This window comes from Cyrtonyx montezumae, unplaced genomic scaffold (assembly GCF_038088225.1).
Source record: "Cyrtonyx montezumae isolate F1298 unplaced genomic scaffold, pur_monq_1.0 scaffold_26, whole genome shotgun sequence".
Classification (NCBI taxonomy): domain Eukaryota; kingdom Metazoa; phylum Chordata; class Aves; order Galliformes; family Odontophoridae; genus Cyrtonyx; species Cyrtonyx montezumae.
Window position 1 is genome coordinate 1,189,707 of NW_027072003.1, and position 10,904 is coordinate 1,200,610.

The 10,904-nt window shown below is 42.7% G+C and overlaps 1 protein-coding gene across 2 annotated transcripts; it reads left to right on the top strand.

Moving 5' to 3' along the window:
- The first annotated feature begins 259 nt into the window (after positions 1-259).
- On the top strand, positions 260-10,573 carry USP49 (ubiquitin specific peptidase 49). 2 transcript variants are annotated; one of them, XM_065740239.1, is made up of 6 exons: positions 260-400; positions 1,348-2,758; positions 4,819-5,023; positions 6,860-6,968; positions 7,700-7,905; positions 10,148-10,573. In XM_065740239.1, exons 2-6 carry the CDS (start codon positions 1,376-1,378, stop codon positions 10,336-10,338), a joined length of 2,094 nt encoding a protein of 697 aa, XP_065596311.1. In that variant the 5' UTR covers positions 260-400; positions 1,348-1,375; the 3' UTR covers positions 10,339-10,573. The 2 variants fall into 2 exon arrangements, with proteins under 2 accessions (XP_065596311.1, XP_065596312.1); XM_065740240.1 differs by having other exon boundaries at positions 7,700-7,754; positions 10,148-10,270.
- Positions 10,574-10,904: the final 331 nt, after the last annotated feature.

The window sequence follows — 10,904 nt, forward strand, 5'->3', positions numbered from 1 at the left end:
CAGATTTGTGGATGATCAGAAATGAAAACTGAAAAACAAAATTCCTGAGGGCCTCTTCCATGTGAAATTTCTTAATATCTACATGCTTGGTTTCCTAAGTGCATTTGTGCTTGGACTTCCAGATAACTGTGTTCTCTGGAATAAACGTGTTCTCTGCAGTAGCTCTTACGCTGAGGGGATTAATTCTGCTCAAAGCATCCTTGCTGGCTTTCATAGTTTATGTGCACCACCACAATTTTCTCTCTCTCTCTCTAGGGCTTTGAAGCTGTGCTTCCTTAGAATGAAGACTTAAGTTGTAATTAAATTCTCGAAGAACTGCCAAGACTCCTTTGAAAGGAATGGGGATGTTCCAGGCTCTGAGCGTTGCGCTGGAGAGGAAAGAATGTTTCAGCGTGACTCAGTGAGTACTGCACGTGAGGGAGTGGATGTGGGCACTGCATTGGTGCTCTGATCTCTTTCAGTTGTGTCCGGATGTTGGAGGGACTTTGAAAGGCACCACCACGGTGCTGGGAGTTGTGCTTTGATGTTTTGTTTGTGCTCCTTGTACAACTGAATCTCTCTTATAAAATACAAGGGACATGGAGTGAAAGCTTTTTCACACTACAACTATGGTTGTAATCTCCTGTTCTGAGTTCTCTTCCACTACAATAAATTAGTTAAAAATCAACTTTTTTCTGTTTGTGTTCATGCAAACATGTATGCATGCAGCCATTACAGTAGGTTTACTGTAACAAGTTGCTGCAAATTCCATTTTTTTCCCCTTGCTTAGTTTTTTAATCATTAAAATATTTGGGAAAGTGACAGGAAGTCAGATAACTCAGTGGTGGATGTAGAGCCCACAGAGCAGTGGATCATGTATAGACAAGCTAGTTCTGGTTATGGCAATTGTCTGTTATTTTCATGGCTTCCGTGAAAAGCTGGTAACCCTAGCCTAATTCCTGATGGCATGCGTTCAAATTTCAAATTCATTTCATATGTATCAATTTCCAGAGGGCAGCTAAAGATCAAATGTGTGTGTAGACTGAATTAATCTTTTTCTCCCTGGAAGGAAGCCATGCAGTTTGGGTAGGGCATGCTGGCAGCTGTCTTGGCCATCCTTAGCAGGCAATTAGACAGTTTGGTCCTGTAGAGCTTGGCATTCCAGTATCTTTTGCTGGTAATGAAAACTGCATCTAAAGAAATTATACATGAAAATAATTTAGTTGGTCGAAGGAAAAATGTGAGTGGAATGACACAACATCTGTATTTATTTATTAAGTTTAAGTACGAAAGAGATCATTTTAAGTGTGTAGTGGTTCTGAGATTTGTTTATTTGCTTATTTGTTTGTTTGTTTATTGCCTTACAAGGTCAAAGCAGCGAAGACTTCTGTAAGAGATGGATAGATGTAAACATGTTGGGCGACTACGACTCGCCCAGGATCATTCTATCCTGAACCCGCAAAAGTGGCACTGCATGGACTGCCAGACAACTGAATCAATCTGGGCTTGTCTGAAATGCTCCCATGTAGCCTGTGGGAGGTACATCGAGGAGCATGCACTTAAACACTTTGAGGAAACCAGACATCCATTGGCGATGGAAGTTAATGATCTGTATGTCTTTTGTTACCTTTGTGAAGATTATGTCTTGAATGATAACCCGGAGGGTGACTTGAAATTGCTAAGGAGTTCTCTGTCAGCAATTAAAGGTAAAAAGCATGATCCATCAACGAGAAGCGGGAGAACACTGCGGTCCATGACTTTGGGAGAGGACGTGTGCAGCCATCGGAGGACCCCTCAGGGGCAGTCTCAAATGCTTACAGCTCTCTGGCATAGGCGCCAGTCTTTGCTTGCCAAGGCACTGCGGACCTGGTTCGATAAGAGCTCCAGGGGCCAGCTAAAGTTAAAACAGAAGAAACAGATGGAGGAGTTGGAGAAGAAGAAGGAGGCGGCTCGGCAGCGGCGGCAGGAGATGAAGAGACAGCTTCTGGAGGAGCTGGCAAACACTCCTCCAAGGAAGAGTGCAAGGCTGTTGTCACATGTGCACAGAGAGAACTTGATTCCTAGGAAATTCAGGGAGGTGGCGACCACTTCCCCTACCTCAAGGCAGATGCAGAGCAGCAGATTCAATCAGTTTTATTCCATCCGGCGTAAGCCTCTGATGACTCCTGGGGTGACAGGTCTAAGGAACCTGGGAAACACATGTTACATGAATTCTATTCTGCAAGTGCTGAGTCACCTCCAGAAATTTAGAGAATGTTTTTTGACGCTTGATCTCTGCGAAACAGAAGAACTCTTAGCCAAAACTGTGAATGGGAAGTCTAGGTTGCCTGGCAGATTGGCAAATGGATCTGCTGCTAATGAGTTGGGGAAGGCTGACAAAGTGGGATCATATGGCACGCAGAGCTTGCCAGCTGACTTAAATGGCGGCTCCTCAATAAGCAGGAGTTTAGAGCTAATACAACCTAAGGTACCGAGTTCAAAGCACATCTCCCTCTGTCATGAATTGCACACCCTCTTCAGAGTGATGTGGTCTGGCAAGTGGGCACTTGTGTCCCCGTTTGCCATGCTGCACTCAGTGTGGAGTCTGATCCCAGCATTTCGAGGTTACGATCAGCAGGACGCTCAGGAATTTCTGTGTGAACTGTTGGATAAGGTACAGCAGGAGCTGGAGTCAGAAGGAACAAAGCGCAGGATCCTCATCCCTTTCTCACAGAGGAAGCTCACCAAGCAAGTCCTGAAGGTGGTGAACACCATTTTTCATGGGCAGTTGCTTAGTCAGGTATGCACTTGGTTTTGCACAGAAATCAATTGGAGCAGTTAACACCAAGAAGCAAAGGCTTTCTTTCTTCAGAAACCACCAAATATTGAGAGGAATTGATTAAGAGTGCCTCCTGAGAATGAAAACTGCTCAATTGCTCTGCTGGTTTTCAGGATCTTTGTGCTTTTCACGTGTTGTTAATATAGTGGACTTTTGCCACTTGAGGATGACATCTGCACTGGTATGGAAGTCCTGAACCCTTAGATTTAAGTTCTTATTGTGTCTTTGAAGTGTCTTTATAATTTTTATCTCTTTGATTTTGTTTCTGTGGCTAGAAGGAGTGGGATGAAGGACAGAGAGGACAGTCATCCTATGCTCTGAAGAAAAAGCTATCCATGACAGTTTTTCTTTGCAGGCATTTGAACGTCATCTTGAGATACTGAGTATGCTTAACATATGTTTCTGCAGCAGCTAAGAGCACCCACACTGTCACACTGCTTGGTCTCTTATTCCCATGCCATCATATTGTCTGAAACACATTATGTCCACAGTGCTGACCCTGCAAGCACAGTGTGTTTGAAAGTCCTCAACTATTTTTGCTTTTCAGGAGAAATGAATGTGTGCATAACTTGATGATTCAACATTTGCAAGGTCAGACCATGAGGCGTAGGTGTGATCTCATTAGTATTTATACAGTTTTTCTTAGTGCCAGACTTACTAAGCTTACCACTCATAAGAATTTCCGTGCACGTTAAATATTGAAAGGTGTATTTTTTAAGTTAAAACTTCTGTTTTTCTAGGAAAAAAATGCTTCAAGTCATACTCCATCCAAATCATCTTTGCATTGCATGGAACTCTTGTGTGCTTCTTAACTTCATTTGTTCATTTGTCAGCGTCTCGCTCCAATTAATGGGAGGGAGAGGAGATTCTTTTAATATGTGTATACCTGACAGATTAAGACACACGGGTCAAATGTTATCCCGACCAGTTTATTACAACTTCTAGCAGCTTAGGGAAATGGGGAAAGGAAGATGAGTGATAGAGAAGAGGGAGGAAATAAAGACAAGAAGTCTTAGTAGAAAGCAAGAGAGAGATAGTCACCACTGGGATTCCAATGTAGCATGGCCTCAGAAAGCAAACTCTGAGACATGAGAACAAACAGTTGTTGTCTTTCACACTCAGTTCTGTCTCTTGGCTCTGGAGGAGCTGTGTTGTGCCCAAGGTTGATGTTTCTAGGTAGCCTCTGTTAATTGCATGAAGATGTTCTCAAATCAGTGTAATTTATCTGTTATTATGATATGCTATAATTAATTTGACAAGCTAATTATTCAACTTACATAACTTGTTTATGGATACTGTGTTTAACTTTACCCCTCTAAGACTTCCTTCCTTATGCTCTCTGACTCCATCTTGAAGTCACTGGTGCCTTCAGTGGGTGGAGTTGGGTGGAAAGCTAGTGCAGAGCTGAAAGCTGACTTTCTCATGGATGGCTTTCATAAGAATGCAAAGTCTGAGTCTGCTTTCTGGTTTTGTTACATCTTCATCTTCTCACTTGCTGCCTCTGAGTTTAGTTGAGTTCTGCTGTTCTCACCATAATAGTGCTCCAAGATGACGTGAGAAAACAAGTGCTTTTGAAATTTGTCCTTTCGTGCTCCATTCATGAATCACTTTTATGTAGTTAGCTGATAAAATATGCAAGGAAAATAGAGAAACAGCGGAAGAAAGTGGCACAACAAATGCTAACGTTTACTGGTTGCAAATCCAGAGTGCTTGTTCCCCAGCTGTGTAGTGTCATACCTGTGTTATACCTGTAATGTTCTTTGTCTAAGGAAGTGAGCACCATCAAGGTGAATATTGCCTCCATTTTTGGAGATCTGAGGAAGTAGTTTAACTTACTTGCTCAGGATGTATTTAGTTTTCAAACTGGAATCAAGCAGTGCTTCTCTTGACTGACTGCTTCTACGTCTGTGGAAACACACTGCCTTTTGGGCATGAGGGTGCTGTTCAGATGTGAATGTAAATGCCTGTCTGCAAGTGTACGTGTACTTAACTTCATCTGTGTATAAACATTTAATTCCCAGGTCACCTGTATAACATGCAACTACAAATCCAACACTGTTGAGCCCTTTTGGGATCTTTCCCTGGAGTTTCCTGAGCGCTATCACTCTATTGAGAAAGGCATTATCCCAGTTAACCAGACAGAGTGCATGCTGACAGAAATGTTGGCCAAGTTCACAGAAACTGAAGCTCTGGAAGGGAGGATATATGCCTGCGACCAATGCAACAGTAAGTCCAGTACTGCTACTGGCTTTGCCACTTATAATCACTGTGTGTTTTCCATGTGAGAAGTTCCTGTTGTGTGTTTTGTAAGCACATGTTGTAACCGATACACGTATAGCTGTTTGTGCTGTTTTGTATCCTCCTTTTGGTGGCTTCTGCTCCTTTAGGCTTCAGTTTGAAACAAATAAGTCATTCTTCTGTTGTCTCTGCCACTGAGCAGTGTGATTTACTAAGGATTTAATACAACCCTGTTTAGAACTGCTCTCACACTGTGTGTTGGAGGGAGGGCAACTGCAAGAGTTTTTGGGGCAGAAGGGTTGGATTCAGGGATAAAAAAGACCATAATGCAGTATGATTTTCATATCTGTGTGGCGAGGAAGCTTTTGTATCAAGTTGTCTGTATGCTGTCTTTTCCCTCATATCCCTTAACCAGAAATCACAACCATGGATTTCTCATGGTCTGCCACCATGTTAGAGTTTCTATCTCTGTAGGTGTTTGGACTGGAAGCAGTGAACTGACATTATTATGGAAGGCTCAGGTTATTGTATTGCCTGTTATTTGAATGCATTTATTTTTGTACTCAGCTGAAAAATGACTTTTGCTTTCCCGTATAGATCTGACTGTAAGGTCATTATATGGAAATAGTTTTAGCCTTGTGTATAATCATGTAGCTCAGCTACTCTGATAAGCTGGATTTGAATTTTTTTGAGTAGGTATTTATGGCAAATATTCATCCCCTTGTGAGGAAAAATAATTTGACCTACACTGCAACTAAGCAGCTGAAGTAGCAAGTGTTTGTAGAGATCTCTTCTCTCAATGTATGAATCTGTTCTTGAGCATATGCCCAAAATGTTTGGAAATAATCATTTGCTTAGATGTTCTTAAAACAAAGCCAAGCATAGCTCTGACTCACAAATAATTTTGCAAAGTGTCAGTATGGATGAATATGGCTTTCATCTCAACTCAGTTTTCTGTGATTTCTTGTGAACACCTGAGTTAAATGGACACAGAAGCATTAACCAGCTGAGAAAAAATCAGTCAAAGGCAAGCAGCTTGCATCTAGGTGCCAAAAACTATTGGGGGCACTGCTTGTCAGACATGATAGAGGAGGAGCAACCCATCTGTTCCAAACTGGTGCAGTGAGATGCAGAAATCTAATTAACAGGTACATTTTTTATTGGAAGCACTGAAAGCCACCTGTCTTCCTCATGGTGTGGTTGTATGGTCAGTGTCCTGGAAAGAGTAATCACTGGGAAGAGAAACCTTTCTTCCCTCTGTTTCAGTTTCTGTTTAGCAGTTCCTTTTCCTTTGTGAGCAGGCAGAGCTCCTCCTGGAAGTGGAACCTTGCTGGAAGCATTTTTCCTCTGATTTGGATTAATATCTTAGAGCCATCTTGTGATGGTCTAGTAAATGGATTAAAGTAGTGCTTTAAAGAATACAGTGTCAAGGACTGTTGTTTGGACACCTGTAGTTCACCTGTTGAAATTGCTTACAATCCTGAGTGCCACTGGCCTAGATTTGCTAAATGCTTTGGTACACTTGTTAGAGCAACATGTCAGCACAAACAGCTCAAAGTTTGGTAATCTCTGTGATTATCAGCATCTCAGGAGTAAAGAACAAAATCAAAAAAAGCTTTAAATATTTTCAGGCATTGTTTTTGTTCCTAGAAAAGTTACTCATCTGTGAAGGAGTGCATAGGATGGAAGTGCAAGTAAACATACCGTGAGTATGTGTGAGATGGACTGTTGCTACTAGAAGAAAAATGGTCTCTTTTCCTTTAAAAATAATAACAATGACACCTTAACAATTTTTGCTTTGATTTTTTTCTTTCTTTTCCATAGGCAAACGGCGAAAGTCTTCTCCTAAACCTCTTGTTCTGAGTGAAGCTAAAAAGCAGTTAATGATCTACAGACTACCTCAGGTCCTCCGACTGCACCTTAAACGATTCAGGTGAGTGGGGCAGCATGGCGAGGTGCCAGGCAGACCATTTCTGCCTTTGGGGAGAGAAGTGGTCATTGTGGCCCCTCAGCTTCTCTTACTTTCTGAGAAATGTGTGCCTATAAATGTTTTACCTGGACCAGCTGTGTGATGCACACTGAGTACCACTAACGATAAAATGGTGATGTTCGTAGCATGTTTTCATGTTTTCATGCCATGTGTTGTGAACTGTGCTCAGGAAATTTGTATGATCTTGCAGACAGCTTGAAGCAGTGACTGTGAGGCAGGTGAACTGATCTGTTGAGTGAACGATGGGATGAAGCTGGAACCCCTGTGATAGTTAAATGTCTATATCAGCTCTTTACCTATTGAATAAGACATAAAAACAGTTGAAAATAGGAAGTTTCTAAAACGTTAGTGTAGGCAATTATGAGATGTGAGGGTTTTATATCTGTATAATTGTGCTTGACCCTTACAGTAGGTGTTCTGTTTTCCTAGAAATTGGCTGTTAGAAATCTACAATGTACCTTCAACTAATAGGCATCAATGATAGAAGCAGTTTTTTGCCAAAGATAACCACAGTAGATATTAAAGTGAAAACAGATGAAGATGTGGTGCCTACTTGAAGGAAAACTCCTCAAGCTGAGCTTCAGCGTTCCTTCTGAGTCCATCTTCCATTTCTGCAGCTCTCTGCCTCTGCCAAGAAAGATTCAGAGCCTTTGATCATGCTCTTGTGTTCGCAGGTGGTCTGAACGCAATCACCGTGAGAAGATTGGGGTCCATGTCCTCTTTGACCAGGTACTAAACATGGAACCTTACTGCTGCAGGGACTCTCTCTCCTCTCTTGACAAAGAGACCTTTGTCTATGACCTCTCCGCTGTGGTGATGCATCATGGTAAAGGGTTTGGCTCAGGACACTACACAGCATATTGCTACAACACAGAGGGAGGTGCGTGTGCCTTATTACAGGGAAACAAATTCAAGAAATTTGTGTTTTATTCCACAGATGCAGTGCATTGTAAAGCTTTGTGATCAAGGTTGTTTAGAAACAAGTTTCCTGACCTTCAGAAGTTTGTTTCCCAGAATATCTTGCTATTAGCATGTTTTCTTTCTCTCTCTCTCTTTTTTTCTTTTTTTTTGGTGTGTGTGTACAGGCCATGGATTGCTGCTCTTTGCTTTGCCTCTTATTGCTCACTGTTAACAGCATGAATGCTTCATTTTCTCATGGGATGTAACTCTGTGGAGCTAATCCAGCTGGGTTTTTTCTCAGCATCCTTGGGATGGTGAGATAAACAGAAAGTGTTTTGAAAGTGGACAGGAACTATTCATGAATAACATCCTCAGGGTTTTTGTGAATCTCCAGCAGTCTCTTTCTTCAACTGAATTGGCACTGATTCTGCCTTTTAACTGATGGAGAAAGAGGTACAAATTGGCTTTCTCCAGGGAATTCTTATTTACCTAATTGAGTTTTGGAGCTATCATATGCAATTGGTTAAATTATGATTTGATATTTCTCAACCATGTTAACAGCACAGAAACAGTAAAATGTTTTCAATATTAGAAACTCCTCCTCAAAGCATCTTTTGGGGAAAAGGCAGAGCAGAGGTGCCTTTTCTCCTACATAACTGTTTTTTCTCTGGGATGTCTTCTATGACCAATTCCAAAATGCAATCAGAAATTACTGACTCATGAAGGAATTGGCTGATGTAGTGGCCAGGCCACTCTCAGTGATATTTGAAAAGTGATGATCAGGTAAAAGCTGGTGACTGGGAAAAAATAATAAAAAAAAGCAGTATAGCTTTCTAACCTTTTCTAACCCTTCTCATTTTTTAAGAAGGGTTAGAGAGGACCCAGAGAACAAGCACTCTGTCTGCCTCTTCTCAGTGCCGTGGCAGATCATGAGTAGATCCTCCTGGAAGCTATGCTGAGGCCCCATAAAGGAGTAGGAGGTGTTATGGGATAACCAGCATGGCTTTCCCAAGGGCAGGTCCTGCCTGACCAACCTTGTCACTTTTTACAATGGTGTAACTGCAACAGTGGACAAGGGAAAAGCCACTTATGTCCTCTGTCTGGACTTCAGTAAGGCCTTTGACATTGTCACCCACGATGTCCTTTTGACGTTTTTATTCGGTGGGTTCATTTAATGGAACTGGTTATGGTATTGTACCTAGAGAGTGACAGTCAGTGTCCAGATGGAGATCGGCGATGAGTGGTTTCAGGGGTCAGTACTGGAACCAGTACTCTTTAACATCTTCATCAGTGACATCAACAGTGGGACTGAGTACAGCCTTAGGAAGTTTGCAGATGACACCAAACATGTGTGTGGTTCAATCCACGTATCTGAGGGACGGGATGCCACCAGAGAGACCCAGACAAGCTGAGAAGTGGGCCCGGGAGAACCTCATAAGGTTCAGCAAAGCCGAGTGCAAGGTCTGCACCTGGGTCATGGCAACCCACACTGTCAGTTCAAGCTGGGGGTGTTAGGATGGAAAGGAACTGGGGATACTGGTGGATGGCAGCTGGGCATGAGCCAGCACTGTGCCCTCACAGCCCAGAAAGCCAACCAGATCCTGGGTGCAATCAAAGCAGCACAGCCACCAGGGCCAGGGAGGGCATCTGCCCCTCTGCTCTGCACTGTGAGACTTCACCTGGAGCACTGCATCCAGATGTGGAGGACACAGACCCATTGGGGCGTATCCAGAGGAGGGACACAGAAGTGACCCCAGGGATGGGACACCTCCCTGCGAGGACAGGCTGAGAGCTGGGGCTGTGCAGCATGGAGAAGAGCAGGCTGTGGGGAGAGCTGAGAGCAGCCTTCAGTATCTAAAGGGGGGAACTATAAGAAGGAAGGGGACAGACTGTTTAGCAGAGTCTCTGTGATAGTACAAGGGGAAATGGTTTCAAACAGAAAGATGGGAGATCTATATTGGGCATAAGGAAGAAGCATTTTACAGTAAGAGCAGTGAGGCATTGGAATAGGTTGTCCAAAGAAGTGGCAGATACTCTATCCTTGGAGGCCTTTGTAGTTAGGCTGGACCAGACTTTGAGCAACCTTACTGAGCAGCAGATGTCGCTGCTCGTTGCAGGGAAGTTGGACTGGATGATCTTTAATGGTCCCTTTCAACTCAAAAGATTCTGTGGTTCTGTGATACCTCCCCTACTAATGTCCTCTTTCTCACTTTGATTCCTAGGCTTCTGGGTCCACTGCAATGACTCAAAACTGAATGTATGCAGCGTGGAGGAGGTGTGCAAAACCCAGGCCTACATTCTTTTTTACACTCAAAGAACCGTGCAGGACAAAGCAAGAATCTCAGAAAAACAACTCCAAGCTCAGGTGCTGTCCAAAAATACTGATAAGGACAGAAGACTGACGTTCCCATGATGGGAAGCTCTATAACTCAACCAACAGTCTCCTGTTTGTTTGTTTTTGTTTTTTAAACCATTGGTGTTTACACCTTTCCTCTATGTAGGGAAAAAAAGGCTGGCTGCAGGAAGGGGATCAGATCGTGGTGTTTATTGCCAGGGGTTTGGAGAAGTGTATCAAGCTGTGCATTTCTCATGTGTAAGACTGTAGTCAGAAACTTGTTTTTTTCAACAGTGTTGTTGTTAAATTACTCAAAACAAAAAGAAAGAGTTTGATGCTTTGTATCATTAGTCTCATATTTTTGAGTTTGAGTAAGGTGTCTAAGAAATGAGCACAACCAAGAAATAGAAGCATTCAACTAGCATCCAAAAACCTTTAGTACCCAGCAATGCTCGTAAACCTCCAGAAGGAGTGGGTTTAGTACCTTCCTCTTAAACTATCAGTGGGATTTCCATCCATGTGTTTCTTTTATGGTTGTTGAATAGATGGAGCTGACTGCCCTAAAAGCCTAATTTGCTGAAGAAGTGTTTGGCATTCATCAACAAGAAGAAATGCTCGCCAGCCCTCAGCTATCTCTGTGGTAC